This window comes from Mustela erminea, chromosome 3 (assembly GCF_009829155.1).
Source record: "Mustela erminea isolate mMusErm1 chromosome 3, mMusErm1.Pri, whole genome shotgun sequence".
Taxonomy (NCBI): domain Eukaryota; kingdom Metazoa; phylum Chordata; class Mammalia; order Carnivora; family Mustelidae; genus Mustela; species Mustela erminea.
In genome coordinates, this window is record NC_045616.1 from 116,486,076 (window position 1) to 116,509,630 (window position 23,555).

Genomic DNA, 23,555 nt, shown 5'->3' on the forward strand with positions numbered 1-23,555 from the left:
TCTTCCCTGGAAGTACATGCTTTGTGTACTTTCCATCATCAAGAGCTGTTCACTTCACTCAATGTGCATCTGTGTTAACAGAAACGGGTGTGTTCTGACATCAACTCCTATCTGAAGTATGTCACACCAACTCTAGCTGTCAAAGCAAAAGGAAGCAAATGCCCCATGTGGGAAGAAAAATAATTTATGACAGTTGAGTAACTATTCTTGACACAACTGGTTTGTACATTGGGTTTCAGGTAAGAAGGGAGATACCTATTTTGAGGTTGTTCTTGACCGGTACTGTTATGGGTTCTTGAAACCCAGGAATTCACTCAATCCACACATACTGGCACTACCAAGGAGCCTCCCAACCCATGAAAAGTATCTTACCCCAACTTCTTCACCAGTCTCCTATCTGGCTTTTATATACCTATTCTTGCTCAGGACAGCCTTTCTAGTTCCTCACCCCAAAGTCTAATTCTGGTTTAACTGTCATAGATTCACAGATTACCATGAATGTTTCCTTCGTGGGAAGCACGCAACCTCACTTTCGTTGTGCTCTCATGGGTTTGTATTAATGTCTGATATCCCTCCTAAACTGTGAGCTCCATGAGGGGCAGCACCAAACCTGCCTATTTTCCTCTCTTCTGTATTTTATCACCCAGTCCAGGCCCACAGAATCGCCCACAGGATCGCTCAGTGGCTAAAGAAGGAGAGAGGATTTATGACAGGAAACCATGTCTCACGGGGGGCCGGCTGAGAACGCTTGCTGCTCACAGCCCCGGGACCCTCGTACCTGCCAGCCATGGCTTTGTAGTAGGCGAAGATCTGGTCCGCCAGCTTGTAGACAAACTGATCAAAGCACAGGTTCACCTGGGGACAGGGACGCAGGAACGTCAGCTGTGCGCGTCTAGCTTACATTATACGTGAGACGCAAGGGGATTGCTGGGTGGTATTGTGTGCTGTGGGGCAAGACACTTTGAATAGCAAAAAAAAAAAAAGATTCCGGAGTTAAGTAAGTTAAGAGGTTTGGTCCCTCACTTTCAAGGCCCTTAGGCAAAGAGAAGGCAAAGTTCAAAGAGCTGCTGGGGAACAGCCCTCCTCGGGGAAGGCAAGATGGCCCTTCACACCCTGTATTCGCTCACATGCTTCCACCTGTCCTCTCTCCTGCCGGACTTCCTCGCCTGTCCCTTTCACTCTATTGGCCCTTGCTTGACCAAGGAAGAATCGGATGGTCCTTGGAAACGGTCCTTCCAAACTTAAAGTTTCATTAAAAACCTTTGGTTCTTAACGAATACAGGATGCTTGCGCCATTTCAGCGACTTGTCACATCGGTGGCAGACCGTGAGGCTTGGGTGAGACGTTCATGTCGGACACAGGATCAAAACCAAACCGTCCACAGAGGGCAAGAAGCAGCCAAGGCTGGGGCTTCGATGAGCCGGGGCTGCGTGGGTGCGGGGCGCCGTGGGACTGCCCAACGGAGCCCATTTAGGTGACTGATCTTCCAAATTCTCAGCTCCAGAAGGTTAATTCTTTATCTGAGGGGCTCCCGTATCTCTGATTTTACACCCCAGATGTTATTCTGAACATGCAACCCAGAGCTATGTGCAGCTCTGCCCTCATCTGCAGGGAACCAAGGCCTCTGCTCTGGACTTTGTGCTTCAAGGGTCCCCACTTGGCCATCCTCCAATTGAAGAACCTACAGAGTCAAGGTGGGGGTGCCCACTCATACCCTAAGCCTTGAGAGTCCTTGCCCCAGAAGCCCAAGCCCCTTCCAGGCCCGTCTGCTATTCTACCTGGGATCACCCCTGAGGGTGGACCCCATGGCTGGTGTCGGGAGTTAGCTCAGGGGCCACGGTTTGTGGGCAGCGGTGGCAGCCACAGCTTGGCTATCCACACCCATGCACACGAGGCCCTTTGTCACGCAGGATAGAGTTGGGGGATAGAAAGAGAAAGGGGGCAGGCCACAAGTTGGGGGTCTCAATGTGTACTTTGGCCACATGCCCTCGAAATATTACCCAGGGCCTGCCTGGTTGTGTGCTTTCTTTCCATTTATTTTAAAAATCTTACTTGGCCGCATGACACTCTAGATCTGTTTTGTTTTTCACCTGCTGGAGAACACAAGTATATAAGATCATGTCAGAACATGAAGTTGTCAGAGCTGAGATGCAACCCATTCACTGGTCTCCTGGAATCTCTCTTCCCAACTCTGTGCTTGGGAGAAGAGATCTGTATCGGGGCCCATGAAGATCTTTAACTCCCATAGAAATCGGAGCTAGAGAAAGCAAGCAGCATCTCTTCTAGATCTCCTTTGAGATACATAAGCTGTCAGACTAAGTTGGTGGCAAAACGTTCATGTCTTTACTTTATAAACAAGAATGTGGGGCACCTGGGTGGCTCAGTGGGTTAAGCCTCTGCCTTCAGCTCAGGTCATGATCTCAGGGTCCTGGGATCAAGCCCTGCATCAGGCTCTCTGCTCAGCAGGGAGCCTGCTTCCCTTCCTCTCTCTCTGCCTGTCTCTCTGCGTACTTATGATCTCTCTTGAATAAATAAATATTTTTTATTAAAAAAAAAAAGAAAGAAAGAATGTCATAAATTTCTATGACATTTTCACCTAATGGGCCTCAGTCTGTGTTTATATAGTCCCATGCAGTTAAGCCGAACCGAGACTACCAACCCAGTTCCCAGAAGGCAAAACTGAGAAAGTCTGGTAGCCATCACTACCGTTGGCCTCGTGCTTCTGGTCCTTGCACGTGGCAGGGTTGTACTTCCTTGCTCCTCTCTGAAAAGAAGGTGTGGTCATGAGACTTGCTTTGACCAATGACATGTGTCATTTCTAGGTGGAAGCTTTAAGTACCAAGAACAGCTCCCCCTGCCACGGCAATTAGTGAATGTTCCATGTGGGTCCTGACTTGAAGACTATATGGACCAGAGTCCCCAACCAACCCATAATGGAGAAATAAGCCTTTGATTTCAAGGTACTAAGAACTTGTGATTATTTGTTACTGCAGCATAACCTAGCTTATCCTGACCATCAGAGAAATAAAGCTACTGAGTGACTCTCTAATAAACAGCTTATAGTTGGAAGGATGGTTTCTTCAGTCCTATTAGGACTAGCCAGTGACACCCTAAGCTGTGTGACCTTGGCATAACAATAACTGACCACTTCAAGTCTAAGACTTATTACCTGTAAAACAGATAATAGCATACACCTCTTTAAATTGCTGTAAAGGTTATTGAAAAAGTCTCTCTCTACCGTGGTTAACCCTGCACCTGGCAAGTTGTAAACGTATAAAAACTGATACATGATATTGCTGTTGTTATTATTATTAGCCAAATAATTCAACCATAAAAGACCTATTAGAAAACTAATTTTACTCATGCAGTTCCATCATCTGCTGTCCCTTAATACATTTGAAAAAAGGAAGACCATCCTCTTGGTCTGGGTCCTTTTTGATGATCATTATTTGCAAAGACCACCCTCCGTGTAGTGAATGATATTATGCGTGGGGACAGGCGGCAGCTCATCTGTGGTGAGCACAGCAGGATACACAGAGTTGTAGAATCACTGTGTTGTACACCTGAGACTAATATAGCATTTGGTGTCAACCGTATTGTAATCTTAAAGAAAAAGTCATAAAAAGAGATTACTCTCCAGAACCAGTCACTGATCCCGCACTGCTGCAGTCTGAATGTGTGTGTTCCCCCAAAATTCGTATGTTGAGATTCTAATCCCCCAAAGTGAGGGTATTAGATGATGAAGCCTTTGGGAGGTGATTAGGTCATGAGGGTAGAGCCTTCCTGAATGGGATTAGTGCTTTATAAGAGAGAGACTGGGGGCACCTGCGTGGCTCTGTCAGTTAAGTGTCCAAGAGATTGGGTGTGGTGAGAACAAGCCCCACAGTGTGCTCTACGCTCGGCGTGGAGTCTGCTTGAGATGTTCTCCCTCGACCCCTCCCTCCAGTTGTGTGCATGCACTCTTTCTCTCTCTCTAAAATAAATAAACAAATAAAATCTTTTAAAAAAGAATGGAAAAAAAAATTAAAAAAAAAAAAAAGAAAAAAGAATGAGAGTGAGGGCACCTGGATGGCTCAGTGGGTTAAAGCCTCTGCCTTCAGCTCAGGTCATGATCCCAGGGTCCTGGGATCGAGCCCTGCATTGGGCTCTCTGCTCAGCAGGGAGCCTGCTTTCCTTCCTCTCTCTCTGCCTGCCTCTCTGCCTACTTGTGATCTCTGTCTGTCAAATAAATAAATAAAAATCTTAAAAAAAAAAAAAAAAAGAATGAGAGCGAGACTGCCGAGAGCTCCCACACCGCTTCCACTATGCAAGGACTATGAGAAGAAGTCTGTGACCCAGAAAGATGCCCTCACCCAACAGTGCTGGCTCCCTGATCTAGACTTCCACCCTCTACAACAGTGAGAAACACATTTCTGCTGTTTATAAACCACTCATTCTGGGGTAATTTGGTACAGCAGCCTTTGAGTGGATTAAGACAACCCACTTTGTGCTGATAGCTACAGATTTTAAAAGTCCAGACTCTCAGAATAAGATTACAGGAACACAAGAAGCGTATCACTTGCCTCGGCTTCAATCTCATCGTACAGGAACTGCTTTTTAAACTTGGTCAGAGCATAGTAGGCGCTGTCATTGTACAGGTCCAAGGGGTAGAGGACGTACCTGAAGAGAGAAAAGCAGAGGCCGGCAGCTTACTAATCTCTCCGAAGGCAAGCCAACTGATGCAGCTTGGGAAACACAGAGGGTTGGGTGAACACGGGAACAAGCTTGGGGTTGGAAAGAGAGAGCCTCCCAGCACTCGGATGTTTCCAGGCTGCCTCAGGAATGCCTTACTTTACAGTCTGCCTGTAGGAGTTGAACATTCATGATGCTAATAAATCCAAGGCCTGAAAAAATGAGTCTGGGACCAAAAGAAATGAGGTGGCAGTTAAGGACATTAGCTTCCTGGTCCCCGGAGATGACTATCCTCTAAGCACAGCTGCTTTGAGATGGACAGAGCCCAGGAAGGGCAGCTGGGCTGGTACAATCCTGAGCCTATCTGCAAGGCTGAGTCAAATCTGGTGTGACCTGATCCTTGGGATGAGCATTCTCCCTAGAAGGGCACACTGCCTAATCTGGAAAGTTCTGGAAAGAACAGAGCTGTGAGGCAAACTACTCTCCATCTGCACCCTGGGAACCTCCTTGCGGACCCAAGCCTGCCTCTTACTCCATCATGGAAGGTTCTTTGGTTTCCAGGATATGGTCTGTTAGAATCCAGGGCATGGACATCTCAATTGGGAACTGGATTCGCCGGCCCATGGTTAACTCCAGGAAGAATTCTCGGAACCAGAGCTGAGAGAGGTCACAACACTGCTGCAGGGCTTCTGAAAGCATAAAGGAGAGAGTCGTGGCTTATACACAGAAGCACCAAAAGATCTTTGCTCTTATTGTTATTAACTTGTTCTTACTGCTTTTTTGTTCTTACCCCTACACTACTACACAGCAGGTGCTCATTAAGTACGACTTGATCAGTAGGTCCCACTTGCTTGTACCTGGAGGTCAGTCTAATACCTATTTAGAAAACAGCATTTATTAAGCTCATGGTAGCAGCCCCAGGCAGGAGGAGAGCAGTGATGTTTTAGAAATGTAGAGGCGCCCTCAATCTCCACGATCCCCGTACAAGGTCATCCTAAAAACCCACAGTGAGGCCTCCTTGTACATGGTAATTCTGGCTTCTATCCGCTTAGGAGCCTTGGAGGGCCCTGGTCTGCATTCTGATGGAGAAGTTCTCAGTAACGACAGACGCATTATCCCTTCCACGTCCCTGGATACCGCTCTCCGCACGCCCCCCCACCCCTTGCCCTGTCCCACCTGCACAGTTGTCCTGCTAACAGGGACACAGGAAACGGGACACAGGGCTGAGTGTAGCCTAGAAGCCTCCTTCGCTACAAGCAGCAAGACTAATCAGCTCAAAGCTACTGCTCAGAAACAAAAGACTGACCAAATGCCTGGTCATTCCGGGTGTGCTGCTGATTTTAATAAAGTCCTTAGTAGAGGGGACTAAGACCAGACAAATTTAACAGAGTGAGAATAGCTGGACTGAGTCTGGCCTTTCCAAGACCACCAGAAAGGGTGCATTTTTTTTTTATCTCGGTAGCAAAATGTGCCTCTTTTGATCAATGACCACGTTTTTTGGGTTTGTTGTTGTTTGTTTGTTTGTGTTCTTTTACAACTTTTGGTCCAAAGCCTTAGTGGGTCTGGGACCTGGGACCCTCATCCTCTCCCCACTGCCTGGACACGGTGACTCACCACTGATATTGAGCAGGTGCGTGAAGAAGAAGGACTGCTTGTGGAAGTCCTCTATGGCGAGGACGATGGGCCCATCAAGGCTGCTTCTCAGCGTCTTCTTGGAGCCACTTTTGTCTGCAATGAGTGATTCGAGCATGGTCCGCACCATGTACAGCTTGAAAAAGAAAGTAAGACGAGAAGGTCAGGGGCTGGCCCTCCACCCTGGGGTAAAGGTCTCTGAGCTGTATTTATGTTTTTCTTTTTTCCTGCAGATGTCTGCTCTTAAAAAGCACTGTCTTAAGGAAGCACCAGTTTAGGGTTGGAGAAGTGAATCTGGAACATGTAAACCCTCAGGAGGGAGACTGGCCAGCCCAGGAAGGAAAGTCTGCCCAGGGCCTGATACTAGGTCATTCAAGGCCCAGGTTTTTGCCCATTCTGCTTGGCCAAGGGCGTGGGCATCAGAGGAGAACCCCAGTTCTCATCACTCTGGAGTCAGTCTCTGCTTTACTGGTTGGCTGGGTGGCACCATGGGTTGAGCCCTGGACTTGGGTCTAGGGCCAGGCACTGCTACTGTCTTGCTGTGTGATCTTGGGCAACAAAGTCCCAATTTGGGCCTCAGTTTTCTTATCTGCTAACATGAGGGGTTGCACCAGATGCTTTCTCAAACCAGGCCCTTCCAGCTCTAATATTTTGAGGAACTGCGAAATGCCATTTGATCAGAGCAAGCCCCCCACCCCACCACCTCAAGCTCCTGATCCTTAGTACTCTGAATCCATTGCTGAGGATAGCGCCCTCTGGTGGCGCCAGCTGCGTCGCACAGCCAACCAAAATCCTGGGTGGAAAGCGGGTGAAGACAGGTACTTACACAGGAGGTCTACTAGACAACCAACTCCCACTTACAGAGGGCCTTAAGTGCAAAGGGTGCAAGTGCTAATCTAGATCTTTCCACATCATATGCCTTTGAATCTTAGGGCTGGAAGGGGCCTTGAGGAGCCAGGCTAGTCCATTCCTGCTGCCTCCTGGAGAAGTGTACCCCAACCAACCCAGCCAGGCGGTGTTATACCAGGGATCGGCAGCCTCTTCGGCCCTGTGTGCCACCAGTGGGGTGAAACAAAGCCCGCGGGGACCACTGGCAGGCCTAAGACATAGATAGGAGAAAGGAGGGGGGATGGGAGGGCAGGAGAGACAGGGAAGAGGGAGAGAGAGAAGAGAGAGAGAGAGAGAAAAGCAAGAGGTATTGTATACGGTGGGAACGCCGCCGCGAGTGCCAGGGGCCACTTGCCGACCACCTCTCAGAAGCTCCAACCTCCCTCTGCCACCACATCCGCCCTGGCTGCCTCCAGATCTCCTCCAGGACTGTCCCCACCATGCGCCAGGCCCCGGGCTGGGGGGGCGCAGCCACAGAGGGAAGGGGCACAGTGCCCCTACCGCAGCACTTCCCGTGACGGTCCGCGAGCTAGCACGGTGGCCGGTCCACCCTCGCCAGCCCCATGGAGGGGCGGGCCTGATCATCCCTCTGCACTGAGAAGCACCGTTCTTATGATGGCCTTGGGAGTTATCCAGAAAAGGATTCCTCAAGTACAGTCCATGTGGGACTGATGGATTTGTATCGAATTCTATTTGAAAATCCATCCTCTCGCCACCTACTTCTACTGAACAGGGCGTCAGCCAACATCCCAGCTGGGCTAGGTGCCCCTGTCTACTGTGCTCGGAAGGCCCTCAAAGAGCCCCGGGGTGGGAGTCAGGAGACCTGGGTTCTTGTCCCACCTCCACCTGTGACTCGCCTTGTGACTTAGACAAGTCACTTCCCCTCTCTGGACCTCAGTTTCCCCATCTGTAAAACAGGGAGGATACTGGGACTCACTTGTCTCTAAGGGCTCTTCCAACTCCGACTGTTGGGGTCTACCCGATGCACCCGTGCCACCTCACAGGATACGGCGGTGGGGGGGGGGGGTTAACTCCTGGTCACACTCCCCTCTCAAAGCACCTGTATAGACATTCCTTCTACTCCTCTGCTTCTCTCCCTCCCTCTCTGCCTGTTTGGCCCTTCGTCTCATCCTCCTTTCCTGTTTCCCTTCTGCCTTGTCCGTGTCTCCTTCACTCAAGTCTTGGGACTTACAGACACACCCAAAAGCCCTGCTTAGCCCCTCCAGGATATTCTAGGCTGGAGAGGCCTCTGGTCCTGAACATTACACAGAAGTGTTTATAGAAGCTTCCTTGGGATTTCCAAGGCCAACAAGTTTAGTGCACACTGGCCCACAGGCTCTGAAGCCAAGGGAAGTTACGGTGCTGAGAAGCAGTCCTGCCCAATCCCTCCTCCCCAGACACAGACACAGACACACACACACACACACACACACCTACACACACACACATAGAAGGGGGGTGGTGGGCTCAGACAGCTTATCTCAGATGGTTCAGATTCATGGCTGCAGAGCTGAGACTGGCTGAAAGGTCAAGTCAAGGGGGAGCTCCTGTAACACCCCTGAACATCTGATGGACCCTTACGCTTTTTTTCTAATACCTCAAAAAGCCTACCAGGAATTGCTTATCCTTAAGGAAGTGACAAGGATTCAACCAAGATGCCCAGATTCTTTTTGACTTGTGTGTGTGTGTGTGTTTGTGTGTGTAATTTAATGACTACTCTGGGTAAATCACAGGCAACCTCTTGTTCAGAAGCTTCGCTTAGCCACTCTGAATATCTCCGATTACTAGGCTTTCTCTAAGGGGTCAGGCTTCTGATATTTGTGCATTTGAGGGGATAATAGTAATAATGTTTGGTCGGGAACATGATCTCCTTCAAATTTTTCACCAAATGGAGATGATAATCAGAGTACAGAGAGATCACGGTGCTTGCCCAAGATCACACAGCACGTCAGAGGCTGAGCTCCTGAGTTCCCAAGCTAGAATGTCAATGCAGGGGGCCCGGGTTCCATGAAGAGGGACAGCATAGGTAGGTGCATACAGAGTCTACTGGAAACTCCTCCTATGCTTTGAAGCCTATACTTCACAGGGCTAGGAGAGAGCCAGTCCTGGTATGACCCCCATTTGCCAGATTAGACAACTGAGGCACAAAGAGACTGTACAGCGTGCCTGAGGTCACATGGGTTTCTAGGACTAGAATCCAGGTCTCCTGAATCTTAAGCTGGTAGTCCTCCCTCCTGAATTAAAACAAGATGGCAGAGTAAGACTAGCACTGCTGGGGACCCTGCCCTCCTGCCTGAAATCCCCTGCCCCTGAACTACCATGGCTGGCCTCAGAGCCACTTACCTGTGTGCTGGAGGGCCCCACAGCACGCCGGGGCACCTTGATGTCAAATCCCCCCTTGGGATCCTTCTCCCCTCTCAAACACGGGTCATTGGGGGGCTCTCGGCCCCCTTCCCAGTCACAGATGGTTTTTCGAATTGCCTGCAGGACACTGGGAAGGAAGAACTGATACTCAGACCTGGCTTTAGCATTGGAAGGAGGCCCTGCAAGCCTGTTTCTGGAGTCTGTGATGGCCCAGGACACCCTGTCTTAGAATTCCTGGGCACTGTGGAAGTACGCTCATTCCTGCCCCCCACCCCCTGCCAAGAGGTTCTGGTTTCCCAGGCTTGAGCCACGGTCCACAAGTCTGTTCTTCAATAAGCACCACAGGCGACTCTGATGCCCACTGGCTATTTTTCCTTCTCATTACAGGGGAATTTCATTAGTCCAATTACATTTCCGTATGATTGAAGTTTTAATAATAGCTTACATTTGTTGCATACTTAACTCCGTGCTGCCATGTGCTTAGGTCAACACAATGATTACCTCAATTTATCATACCAACAGCCAATGAAGTAAGTACCATTATATTCCACATTTCACAAATGAGGAAAACTGAGGTTCAGAGAAACTATGTTACTTGATTAAGTGCACACAGCTAGTGATAGTACAGACTTCAACCCCAGAGCCTGAGGCTTGATTCATTTCAAATGTCTGATCTCCTAAGGAGGCCTCCTGGAACTTGCTGGAACTTGCTAGAGAGGTATGTGTGTGTGCAGAGGTGGTGCTCAAGCTAACAGAGCCAAGAACTTCCCCTGTGGTCTGGACCTAGCACCTCTGATTTTTGATGCGACCCCTGGAAAGGGCCGCCTGAAGACCCACCTGATAAGAACATTCTTCTTCTTCCGCACTGCCTGTCTCAGGGGCTCACGCAGAGTCACCTGGGCGAAGTCCTGCAGGGCCGCGTAGATGGTGTTCCTGATGGCCTGGTTGAAGACGCTCTCCATCCTGCCCATGAGGACCTGGAGGCCTTTGATCATGGCGATCACCTGGCCGGGCACAGATCAAGGTCAGTCTCACTGGGCCTCAGCTTACGTATCTGTCCAGCACCCTGCACCACAGTGCAGGAAGGGTGCTAAGTGAGATGTCCAGAAGCGAGAGGCCAGCGCCATTCAAAATGCCAGTTCACAGCGAGGTGAGAGACGTGTGTCAGAATGGAGAGGAGCACTCTGCTTCCTGCATCAGACAAGTCCTGTCGCAAGCAGAGATGTCAGCTAAACGGAACCGTGACCTTCACGATGCGGCGGACGTCCACTCTGACACCAGCTCCCCATCTTACTGTTAATGGCTGACCAACAGCAGCCAGTTCATGGTTCTCTGATTTCCAGAGACCTCTCTACCTACCATGCACCCACAGACTGTGTCAAATAGACCTTTGTTTGACCATAACATTTTCTATAGAATTTTTACAATCTTTGCCTCTGAAATAACTTGGCCATTTGCTGCTTGAGCCCAGAGAGCTTCCTCCTGTGACATAAAATCTCTACAGAAGTCTCAGGTGAGGGAAGCCTCTGCCCTTCTGTTTGCCGCTTCCCTAGTCCCTTCACCTGCTCCCTGGGCTGCAGACATGGGGAGACACGTATTTGGGATGAGTGTATCCTGGCCTGCCTTGGTGTGCGCATATATCTTCTCTCCCGAGTTCCTCTCTTCTCTGAGCACTTACTCCTCCCTCCCTGTCCCGAGAAAGAGAGGCATGTGTTTCTGCCATTGCTTTGTCGGTTTCCCAGTAGGTAAGTTTAATGGGGTGGAGGAGGAATAAGAAGTCTTGGGTGGCCTTGGGTACAAGCCACATCCCTAGTCTAGCCTCCCCAGCAACAAGCCTGAGCCTTTGGCCCCTATCAGCCACAAGTGTTAATATCTAGGGTGATTCAGAATTCAGAGGCTGTAGCGCAAACTATGTCAGCCCCCGACATGATGGGTCAGGTCTGATGACGTGACAGCAGGTCCTCATGATGATGTCTCAGACTCCCAGGCTCTGCTCTGGACTCTCAGTGCACAGGGGCAAGCCCCAGAGACGCCCTGCATGCCCTATGCCCCCTGCTTGGGCCTATAGTGAGCCATCAGAATATTTTTGTTGAAAAGGAATGAATAAGGCAATAAATGAGTTTACATGCTAAGACGTTTTCTTCCTCTAAACCTTAAAGGAATAATAGAACATATATCTGAGTCAGAGGAAAGGGTAAGAACAAAGTTCAGGCAGTGAGGATTTTCATTAGAACAACAAATATAGTGGTTTTGCTAGAGAGAAGCTTTAGTGCAGAGAGATAATGGGACAGAACCTTAAGGGAAAATTACATCACAAAAGTATCTGGGTTTCTGGCTAGAGACGGTAACTAGGAAATAATGAGACAAAGGAAGGAAGAGATAATGGAGATGTTTCAGAATATTTCCAAACACAGCAGAGTGTACAGATCTGTTACACCTAAGGGAAAATCTTTGCAACTCTGGGCAATGCAGAGATTTCCTAGCTAGAACACAAAAATCACAAACCATAAAATAACTGATAAGTCGGACTTTATCAAAATTAACAACAGCTGTTCTTCAAAATGTACCCCCCCCAAGAAAATGAAAAGACAAAGCCACCAATTCAAAAAAAGAGTTACAACATATATATCATATATATGACTAGAGACTTGTATTTGCAACAAAGATTCTCATAATTCAATACAAAGAAGACAGAAACCCGATTTTAAAAATGGGCAAAAGATTTCAGAAGACAGGATTTCTCAGGGAAGATAGATGAGTGGCCAATAAGCACATGCAAAGATGCCCAATGTCATCGGTCTTCAGGGAAAGGCAAGTTCAAACCTCAACTCAACAGCCACTCGAATGACTAAAGTTAATAAAATTAACCATGTCAAGGACTGGGAGGGTGTGGAGCAAAAGCACTCTCAGATACAGTCGGCAGAAACATGAAATGGCACATGCGTTTTGGAAAACCACTGGGCAGTTCCTTAAAAAGTTAAGCATTCACCGACCATACAACCACTCTGAGAGAAAGAAAAACCTGCATCGACAGGAAGACTGGCTCAAATCCTTAAAGCGACTTCAGTCATACTGGCCGAAAGGTGGAAATGCCCGATGTTTATCAACAGCTGAATGGGTAAGCAAATCACAATATGTATCCATACAACAGAATACTACTCAACAAGAAAAATAAACAAACGATTGATACACAGAACAACGAGGATAAAACTCAAAATTATGGTGGTGAGTAAAAGAAACCAAGCACAAAAAAAATACCAACCAAACAAAAGGATAAGAGATATGGTAATAAAAGCAAGTGAGCAACACAAAGTCTTTAAGGGGAGATGGAAATGTTCTGCATCTTTTTTTTTTTTTAAAGGGAATGCTCTGTGAATTTGTGTGTCATCCTTGCAGAGGGGCCACGTTAGCCTTCTCTGTGCTGTTCCCATTTTATTTATTTATTTATTTATTTATTTATTTCCTTTTTTTTTTTTCTTTTAAAGATTTTATTTATTTATTTGACAGAGAGAGATCACAAGCAGGCAGAGAGGCAGGCAGAGAGAGAGGAAGGGAAGCAGGCCCCCTGCGGAGCAGAGAGCCCGATGCGGGACTCGATCCCAGCACCCTGAGATCATGACCTGAGCCGAAGGCAGTGGCTTAAACCACTGAGCCACCCAGGCGCCCCTGTGCTGTTACCATTTTAATACCCGTGCCATCAAAGCAAGCACAGAAGGTTCTGCATCTAGTATTTGTGGTTTCACAGGTGTGTATACAATAGTCAAAACTCTTGGCATTATATGCTCTAAGTGGATACATTTATTGACTATAAATTATACCTCAATAAAGATAATAAAAATAGCATACTATTCTCATGAAGATTTCGCACACATGGCACAAGAATGAGGTCTTCTAAAAGGAACATTCAGAGGACAAGACAGAGCTTCTGGACATTAAAACTATAATAGGCACAATGAAAAATACTAATAGAGTAGAGAGTGGAACTTCAGGAAACATCCCACAAAGCAGAACAGAACTAAGCGATGGACAAAAGACAGAAAAGATAAGAAAATGAGACACTAAATCCTGGGGGTCCAACATGTGACGGCTCATCTCGTCTTGGATTCCACCTGTAGTTCTTTGATCATTCATCAATCTGGACATTTTTCTTATCTCTTTTAGCCATTGGTTTGTCCGTGTTTTCTGCTGTTGGTTTCCCTTTGCCCATTTTTCTAGTGGAGTGAGTGCTTTCCCTTGGATTCTTAGGAACAGAATGAGTTTCTAATCATTTTTGAATGGGAAGTTGTTGTTTTTTTGGTTTTTGTTTTTTTTAAAGATTGATTTATTTTAAAGAGAAAGAGAGCACAAGCAGGAGCAGGAGAGCAGGAGGGAGAGAGAACCTCAAGCAGACTCTGCCCTGAGCGTGGAGCCCAACGCAGGGCTCCATCCTACCACCCAGAGGTCATGACCTGTGCCGACACCAAGAACGGGTTGCTTAAGCCACTGCAACACTCAGGTACCCCTGAAGGGTCACTTTTGAAGAGATGTATTCAGGTGGGAGGGGGAGGACAGGGGAGCATATGCACCTGGGAGGACCATGGTTGCCACCCTGCTCAGAAGCACTTCTGGAGCCACCAGGTTCGACACCAAGCAGCAGCCTCAGGGTGGGAGCAGGGAGGCAAGGGGTCAGCACCCACCTCGACGAAGGCGAACTTCTCCTCGCTGGTATAGTTGTAGCGTGTGGCTCTCTCATACTCCTCCGCCGTGCCAGGGCAATCCTTGTTGCAGAACTTGTCCGTGGGGTGAACCAGCTTCCAGGAGTACTGGGGAGAGAGGGAAAACCCAAACTCCATCAGCGGATGAGGGGAAAAACCAAACGTGCTGTGTCCATGCAGGGGAGTATGACTTGGTCATAAAAGGGAATGAAGTTCTGATTCATGCTCTAACACAGATCCTGGTTGAAGGCATGAAGTGAAAGAAGCCAGACGCAAATAGCCATATAGTATATCATCCTACTTGTGGGAAACATCCAGAAGAGGGAAATCTTTAGAGACAGAGACAGATTGCTCAGGGCTGTGGGGATCGGGAATGGGGGCTGATTACACAGGGTTTCTTTTGGAACTGATAAAAAGATTCTAAATTTGACTATGGTTGCACAATTCTGGAAATGTACTAAAAACCAATGAATCTACATTTTCAATGCGTGAATGGTATGGTGTGCAAATTGTATCTCAATAAGGCTGTTAAAAGAAGAGTGCTGGGACGAGGCAGGGGCGGACAAGGGTCCTTGTGAACAGAGGTCAGGCTGGAGGGGTTCGGGGAGGGCAGGCCCTCTGCCTGCAGGACACCTACCACCTCCATGACATGGGCGCTCCACTTGGATAAAAGCTGCAGGCCCCGCAAGGCCAGGTCGAAAAGCTCTCGGTATTCCTCGTCTGACTTCTGGCTGTCCAGTCCGGAGCCTGTCACCACCTGCGAACATATGCCGTCACCCTTACCATGGACACGCCTGGCCCTTTTAGATGTTATTTCTCTGATTCCCCCAAGAATGATATAAGGGAGGTGCTACTGTTACACCCCCTGGAGAGACAAACTGAGGTTCAGACAAGTTCTTTGTTGAAGGCCACATGGCTTGTCCATGGTTGAGGACTTAAACTCAGATGGTGTGACCCATAGCCCCACTCAGAACTACCCTGCAGAGCTGCGGCTTTCAAATTCTTTCAACTGCAAATACAGTAGGAAGTGCACACCACATAGTGACTCAGGAACACATACCTGCCTAGAGATCCTAAATATAAATATAAATGTAAATGTAAATATAAATATAAATATAAATATATATATATATATATACCAACTCTTATCATATAGCTACTTTATTCTTAACACATGAGAATTCCTCTGATGGGCTAGTCCATGTCATACAAATAGCCCATCATAAGTCACTGAATTAACTGCACAACTCCTTAATTAGATACGACCCACCAGCTGAAAAGCGCCGAAGACTAACATCTATCTGGCTGTGCACTCTTCTGTAAGGCAATACAGATGTATGCAGGTGTGTATGTGTAAGTACATGCACATCCGTACACACGTATCGAGTCAGTCCTCGTTATTGCTGAGTTCTGTAGTTGTGAATTTGCCTACTCCCTGAAATGTATTTGTAATCTCCAAGTCAGTACTTGCAGTCCCTTTACTGGTCATTTGCAGGTACGTGCAGAGTGGTGACAATTCTGAGTCATGTCCAGTGGAGGCTGAACACGGCAACTCTGTGCTTTCTCGTTTCAGTGACACTACTGTATATATATGGTTCATTTAATGCCATGTTTTCCACATTGTACTTTTTACTGGTGATTTCACTATTTAAAATGGCCCCAAGAGTATACTAAAGTTCAGTGTAGTAATCTTAACTGCAAATAAGGCTATGACATTCCTTAGGGGAAAAGCACCTCTTTCAGATAAGCTTTGTTTGCATGTTAAATTATAGTATTGTCGCATGTGAGTTAATGTCCGTAAATCAACAATATATATTACAAATGGCATCTTTAAATGGAAATGCACAGAAAACAAGGTTATATATTCATCAGCCTATGAAAATGTCATGACCAGAGGAACTTAACTCTGTACTTCCTTTGGGAGGAATTGTTCCGTATTTGCTGATCCAGGGTTCATGCCCACTTTTCAGAATACAATTACTGCAAATAACGGGACTTGTTTGTGGATACACATGCATAAAATGTACAACTTTAAAAAACCTTGACGTCAACTTCGCTCTTACATCACACCAAGACTTGACAAGGATGAAAGAGGCCTGGCTTTGAAATTATTCCCATTGCTTTAGTTCAGATGATAGTGGCATGTGGTCAAGAAAGCCAAAGGGTGGGGCTGGACCTCGGTCCATGTCTTCCAGGAGCCCTCATAAGAATATGGGCCACCTGTCTAACGACCACATTGTGTGCACATGTCTGACTGTCCTCATTTCAACTATGTTGCCCTTCGATCAAAGACCTTTTCAGAGTTTGGGTTTGGAAAGCATGCGCACTATGGCTGCCATCCACACGGTGGAAGCAGTGAGCAAACAGTCATCCAGGTTCAAATCAGGGACCATGTTTATCAAACCAACATACACATTTAATAGAAAGGTATATATGGGCAGAGTCCAGGAGGAGAGATAAACCCAAATATTAATCACAGTTGGTTCTGGCTGGTCAAATTTTACATGGTTGATTTCCCTCCTTTGCATATCTGTAGTTTTTCTGAGGTTTGTGCATTGACTATATTTCCATATTAAAAAAAGAAGAAAGAAAAACGTAACACCATTAAAAATGTAATTGGTGGGATTACAAGAGATTTCCCGGGCTTCTTCTGTCCCTAATTGTATTTTCTGATGTGTTACAAGCATAATTATTGTGGAGTTTTAAAACACTCCATGCTTTGAGCAAGGGTTCAGAACTGTTTCTCTTGCCATCCAGGGTGAAAATGGCTGGGATCATGTGCAGATAAACCACATTACTGGGCCACTGTTATCTGCTGTGCAGGATGCATTTTCCATGCATCCTATTGTTTTAGCCTCTCAGTGAACCTTTCCAGACACTATTATCCCATTTTACAGATAAGGAAACTGAGGTTCAGAGATTGTGAATAACTTGTGAAGGTCAGTGGCAGAACCAGTTCTGTCTAGCTCTAAAACCCATGCCCTTGGCCCCTTTGCCTTCTTGTCTCCGATATGTATGGCCTCACTCCTGCTCTCCTTCATCCTTGGGATCATTTCCTTTCTGGCCAGTCATTGCCCCTTCACACCCTGAGCCCCCACTGGGCTTCCTCTCAGCAGGCAGGGCGAGCTTACCTCACTGTTGCTGTAGCGAGCAAGTTCAGAGATGAAGCGGATGTGGTCGTCCCGGATCTGAACCATCTGCTCGCAGATGTTGTACTGGGGGCTGATGCTGCTCTGGGTACACGTCCACCTGGGCAGAAAATCACACGGTTGGAGAAGGTCCTGGCTCGATGTGCCACAGTGGGATAGGCTCCTTGCACTCACTAGTTGTTCTTGGTGCTCAGCCAAATGTGGCTGGCTGCCCTGGGTGGACCCAGCACATATCCCAGTCACCAAAAGACAACCTGCCACAGGCTGAGCAGAATAGTCTTCTTTCTCCTCTAAAACCCAATCACGGGCTTTCCCAGGTAACTTGTATCCATAGTACTTACCAGTTACACGAATGAGGAGCCTCTCTAGGGCTACAGAGAGCTGGAAACTGAGCAAAGAAAAGGCCAGGTGGGCAACCTCCCTGGGCCTGCCTACCGACTGTCAGCACGGACATCCGGAGACTGAAGCTAGCTTTGTTGGGGCCGTTAGGATGGGACTGGGGAGGCTCCCAGGGATCCTGCCTCTTGTTTCAACAGTGATCGGGCAACATGAGAGGACGCCACGTGATGGATAACATGTGTTCTGAGAGGTATTGCTGGCATGGTCTCCCTCCTTCCCTCTCTCTCTCCCCCCACCACCTTCTTGCTCCCCTTGCCCCCCCCTTTCTCCTTTGCAAAGACATCATTGGGAAAACCATCCTAAAATGGGGAGGAAATCAATGAGTGAAAGACTCTACTTCCTCCCCTCCTCCCCCCACAAAAAGACAGGCCCCTTCACCGCCTTCGGTCATCTGGTGCTGGGTGACCCAGGAGACAGACTAAGCATGGGCACCAAACAAGACAGATGAACATTCTGGAAAAAATTTAGTCTCTCAAAAGGATCTCCTTGAAGCGGAAGTGGTTTTCACAAGAGTGCCTGGACTGGGGATAGACTTCCTCATGCTTATACTTTGCCCTGACTTTTATCTTGGCTTACTTGTACAGGAATGGGGACACGACCACTTACACCTCTGACACCCCTCTGTGGCCACATCAACTCCCACCCAACTTCAGGTGGCCCACAGTATACACAGGAAACGTGAAGAAAGGAGTTCAGCCTTCTCTGTTCCATGCTCTTCCTAGAAAACCTCCTCACATGCTAGCAGCAAGCAGGTTATGAAGAGACTAACCCAGCTTCCTTGGTGAGACTCCCTCTCAGGGGCTCAAGGCTGTTAGGGTTCAAGGACACTCCGTTTACCTATTTTTCAGGCACAAACCCTCACTTTTGACTAAAGGACAGTCAGCCCCTCTCTGTAGGGAACGGTCATATTCATTCAGCTTTGGGCAAGATGCAGACAGAAGGAACCTTACTAACAAGCCCCTAGATCAATGGAGAGGCCCAGACCGCAGCTGGGTGTCACCCACCTGCCGTGGTGAGTCCCTGACACCCCGGGTTCTAGCACAGATGACCTAGAACAGTGGCTTATAAAACAATCCAAGGCGAAGCTATCGACTCAGTTCACAGGAGGAGCCGTCTAAACCATATCCTCAATGCCATACTTACTGCACGGATACAAATCAGAGGAGAGAATGAATGTGCTGACGAATGCCATCTTGCTCCGCCCGGCCACTGAGGGCCAGCCAGTCCTCCCCCTTCTCCAGGGAAGGAGGGCTCCTGCTGTCCCACTGCGGGCAGCATGGGTCAACGCCGGGACACAGAAGGGGCGTGGCTGTGCTCTGAGAGCTTTTGAACCCTGGCGGCAAAGGGCAGATACAAAAGGGCTCAGAGCACCCTCCGCTGTTCCCTTCCGGCCGGCTGGGTGCCAGTGTGGCGATGGAATCCACCTGCCCAGGGCTCTGGGGAGGGGGGAGGGGCTGAAGTGGCCCCTCGGCCCCCTGCCCGGGCCGGGCGTCCTCACGGGAGCCGAGAGACATTACGGCAGGCACTCACTTGGACTTGTTCTCTTCATAGTGAGCACTGGTCTTAATGTATCTGGCCAGCTCTATCTGCATGTCGCCGAAAAGGGGCACCACTTGCAGCTGCTGCAAAGGAAGCAAACACAAGGCATGAGATGCTGACGGAGGGGCCGGCCGGCTGCCTTCCACTGGGGAAAGCAGGCCTCCTCCATGGACCTCTGGGCCGACCCCTAGGCTCTGCTTCTGATCATGCTCCTGGGTCACCAGACAGTATACAGGGCCTCCCCTGCCTCCAGCCAACCCATGTTCCAGCAACTGAGCTCAGAGGGGCAGAGCGATTTGTCCAAGGTGACACAACAGCCAGAGTGGATGAAGAAGAGACCAGATGGCCTGCCTCCCAGGGCAGGGTTCTCTCTGCTCTAACTTCCCTGGGATTCGTGAGTCCTTGCCGCTGTGAATGCTGGACTAGCAGTGGGTACCTGGACGCCGCTAGCTGGGGGCGGGGGGCAGACAGGTCCTAAGTGAAGACCAGCCCAAATGGAGAGGAGGCCAGTGCAGACTGCTGGCTTCTAGGTGGTAGGCACCCCTGTCAAGTTCTTCAAACCCCCAAGATCCTTAGGACAGTGGTGGATACACATCATTCTGTGTTCGTCAATGTTATGTAGAATGTAAAACGCCAAGAGCGATCCTTAATGTAAGCTATGATCTCTCGGTGATAATGACGTGTCAGTGGAGGTTTGCAGATTGTAGAGGATGAAACACTTCGGGGGGGGGGATTTTGATAGTGGGCAAGGCTGCTCATGGCGGGGGACTCTGGGGAAATGGGAAAACTCTGCCCTTTCTGCTCGATTTTGCTGTGAACCTAAACCTAAACCTAAAAAATAGTCTATTAAACAAAAAACAGCATCTCAATCCCTACAAACACTCTGCGAGGTCAGTACTATTATTATCCCCAATTCCCAGATGAAAAAACTGAGGTTTAGGTAACTCAAGTGATTTTTACACAAAGGAAGAACTATAATCCAGGGCTCTGACCCACCTATGTCCCTCCTCCTGAATCCTCAAGGGAACCCTAGAAAGTAGATACCCTCAGTGTTCACATTTTCCAGACTGGGGAACTCCATTTCAGAAAGGTTTAGTGATCTCCCCAGAGTTATCCAGCTATCAAATGGCAGAGCCAGACTAAAACCCAGGTCCGACTGTGGCAAAGCTGTATTCTTCAACTGCACCCTGATCTCATTCATGCTGACTGAGGGGAAGGCGGATTTTGCAAAGTTTCCTGAGATGAGCCCTGTTTTCATTTGGGGCAGCTCCAGAGAAAAGTGAAATTTCCCGCCTTGAAAACATGCAAAGCCACAGGATACCTTTTGGTGATTTATTTCCCCCTTAACCTGAAAGAGTCAGTGAGACCCAGGCCCAGCCCAGCGTCCCCCATACCACACTTTTGAGGGGTTCCACTCTGAATGTTAAGCCTGGTTTTTCTGTATCTGACCTCTGAGGCTCCACTCCACCTTGGCGTGCCCAATGCTGGTACAAATGACGCCATGGAATTCAAATCCAAAGCAGGAAATCCCTTCATGAAAGCCTCAAAAGCCTCATTTAATCCCAAGGTTTTATTTTTTGAAATTTGGGGCCATAAGATTACATATCTGAGGCACTGCAAAGGTCTGAGTGTATAAGGGACCATGATGAGGCCTAGTGCCCAGAGGCAGGGGCAAGCCAAGGGAGCACCCACCCCCCCACCAGGAGAGGCTGTGACTTTGCAAATGCAAATCAATTTAAAATCCAGTCTTTAATCCTGCTTCTGTGAGCTCTGATTTATGTTGAAAATTAAGGCAGGCGCTGTCTTCTGGGATGCACCTCTTTCTTTAGCTGGCAAGGGATTTCAGGAAAGAGCAAAGGCAATATGCAGAAAAACTGTAAGGCCTCTCAGCCAAGCCCTGAGCAGACTTAGATAGTGTAGCAGCTTCTACGGACGGAAGCCCTCTCATTCTATCCTCCTCCTCCTCCTGGGGGCCTTTACCAGCTCCACCAACAAGCCCCACTGCTCGGAGCCAATTTCTTCCCTTTCCCCAGAGAGACCACCCGGCGGCCCAGCCCGGGCCCACCCTCAGGTGCTGACCTTAAAGAACTTATCAATTTTGCTGAGGTTGATTCTCTTCTTGGCATCCAGTTTGTAAATGTTACTGACGTTTCCATCCATCAGGTAGAGACCAAAACCCATTACCTAGAGTGAGAAGGGGCAGAGCACAGAAGCCCATTACAACCATTGGAAAAGCTTTAAAAAAAAAAAAAAAGGAAGACCGTGCACGCACACATGCACATCCTGTAGGGATTCCTCCTCTTTCAAAACCCACGTGTCTTCAATTGAAGAAAGGAGACATAAATCTCACTTGAACTAAACTTGGACTTCTGTGTAGAGGTCCAGACCACCCCGTAGTAGGTTATCATGGTGGTCGCTTGCTGAGTCCTTACTGGGGCCGGAGTCTGTGCGTAGGGCTTCCCTGGATATTTTCCTCAATTCTCACAACCATCTTAGGAGTCAAGTTTACACAGTGACCTTATTCTACAGACGAGGAATTAGAGCCACAGAGAGGTTGGCCAGCCTGCTAAGGTCACACAGCTAATAGGTTGCAGAGACAGGGTCTGAAAGCAGATCTGACCACAACTTCTATTTAAGTAGAGGCTTCCTGCAAGATAGGGCTGAGCACTGCCTGTTGCTGCCTCCTTGGGGGCTAGCCCATCAGAGGGACTTGGGAATACCTGCTCGCTGTTGTATGAATGTGTAAACTATTCACTTCTTTCCCCGAGGAAGCTAAAACAATGCACGGATTCCCAAGGAGCTGCTGGTGACTTCATTCAGAACACATTTTGTTGTTGCCTGACAACGCTCTATAAGCAGGTCACCAGGCTGACTCTTGATATGCTGGTCCATTTAATAGCTTCTTGAAAGCTGACATGTTTTGCTCCTTTTTTCAAATGTGCAGCAAGGCTGACCAGGGCCTGAACAGCTAGGCTGGAAGCAGCTTCTCCTGGCTCGCAGCTGCTGTGACTGTGGGGAAGTCACCCTTGACATATAAGGGCCTAGACCAGAGAACCATGAAGGTCACACCCTCTTCTTCGTCCCATTTGGTCCCGTGCTCTGCAGGGCGTGTGCCAGACTCTCCCACCTTAGATGAGAGGCGCCCTGGTGGCATCTGAGTTCATGAACACTAACTGCAAAATGGAGGATCAGCCAGCGTTGAGACCCGGAGCCTGGGCTGGGAGAGGTGGAGAGCTCAGGGCTGGGAAGCAGAGGTTTGGAGACCGTAAAAGCTGGTGAGAGAAAATCTGCTGGCAGTATCTCAGAGTGCTTGGTGGGCTGGAATTTAGTGAGCTGGTGTGTGGCAGCAGCCATTCCGGGAGGCACAGCAAGAAGCTGAGAGAGACCACTGGGCTCTGGGGCACTCTGGGTTTCCAATGGTGCAGAGGAAGCCGGAGAAAACAAGTCACTGAGCCACCCTGTCCTGTGAACACAATCAAGGCGCGATGGGAATAGAAAGAAGGGACCCCAACAGGGCTGGGGTTTCTAGGGTAGAGGGGGTGGCACGAAGGAGAGGAGGAAAAATAAAATACCAGGAGAACATCAAAAGGGGAGGCTTTGGAGAAGAAAGACTCAAAAGGGGCTGGGCGGCGTGTCAGAAGAACATGCAGAAGGCCACTTGTCTCTGTGCTACCGCTGCCGAGAGAAATCAGGAACAACCCAAGCAGCCAGAGGCGGAGGAATGGGTAAGAAATGCAAGGGTATCCAGACTGCATCACTGAGCGGCAGCATAACACTCCCGCTACGTCTAATCAAATGCGATAAAAATGACACACACTCATAATTTATGCATATGGCATATGCTGAAAACGTCTGTAAGCACAGGAAAATACATCAGAATGCTAAAAATGTTACCTCTGGATGGAAAGACTGTGAGGGAGAAAAATTTTCTGTGCTTTTCCATATATTTCTGATTTTCTACAATAACTATTACTTGATAATTTAAAAATGAAACTTGTAAACTGCTGAAACCAATGTGACCACTTTGACAAAATACAGCAAAAGCTGGAAGATGCTGCTTTCCCTCTGAGTCAGCAATTTCTCCTCTGGGACGTCTGACTTGGCGAGAGTGTGGACACAGGGGTTGTGCTGTAAGAATGTTCACTGCAGTTTAGCAAACAAATGGCCAATGACAGGATTTGTTTAATGACAATGTCCACGGGCATTGGGATACTCAGCA

The 23,555-nt window shown here is 48.3% G+C and overlaps 1 protein-coding gene across 4 annotated transcripts in view; it reads right to left on the reverse strand.

The window, feature by feature from the left end:
* CYFIP2 (cytoplasmic FMR1 interacting protein 2) overlaps positions 1-23,555 on the reverse strand; it is a 125,033-nt gene that overhangs the window by 65,107 nt on the left and 36,371 nt on the right. For 3 of the 4 annotated variants that reach the window (XM_032337186.1, XM_032337184.1, XM_032337185.1), the window contains 11 exons: positions 21,416-21,520; positions 19,328-19,419; positions 17,381-17,498; positions 14,887-15,006; positions 14,232-14,357; positions 10,393-10,559; positions 9,535-9,682; positions 6,286-6,439; positions 5,204-5,360; positions 4,563-4,659; positions 779-855 (listed from right to left, as the gene is read on the reverse strand). In XM_032337186.1, the coding sequence (XP_032193077.1) occupies positions 779-855; positions 4,563-4,659; positions 5,204-5,360; positions 6,286-6,439; positions 9,535-9,682; positions 10,393-10,559; positions 14,232-14,357; positions 14,887-15,006; positions 17,381-17,498; positions 19,328-19,419; positions 21,416-21,520 (1,361 nt within the window). Of the gene's footprint in view, positions 1-778; positions 856-4,562; positions 4,660-5,203; positions 5,361-6,285; positions 6,440-7,327; positions 7,403-9,534; positions 9,683-10,392; positions 10,560-14,231; positions 14,358-14,886; positions 15,007-17,380; positions 17,499-19,327; positions 19,420-21,415; positions 21,521-23,555 lie in introns of all 4 variants that reach the window. The other variant, XM_032337187.1, reaches the window with a different exon arrangement.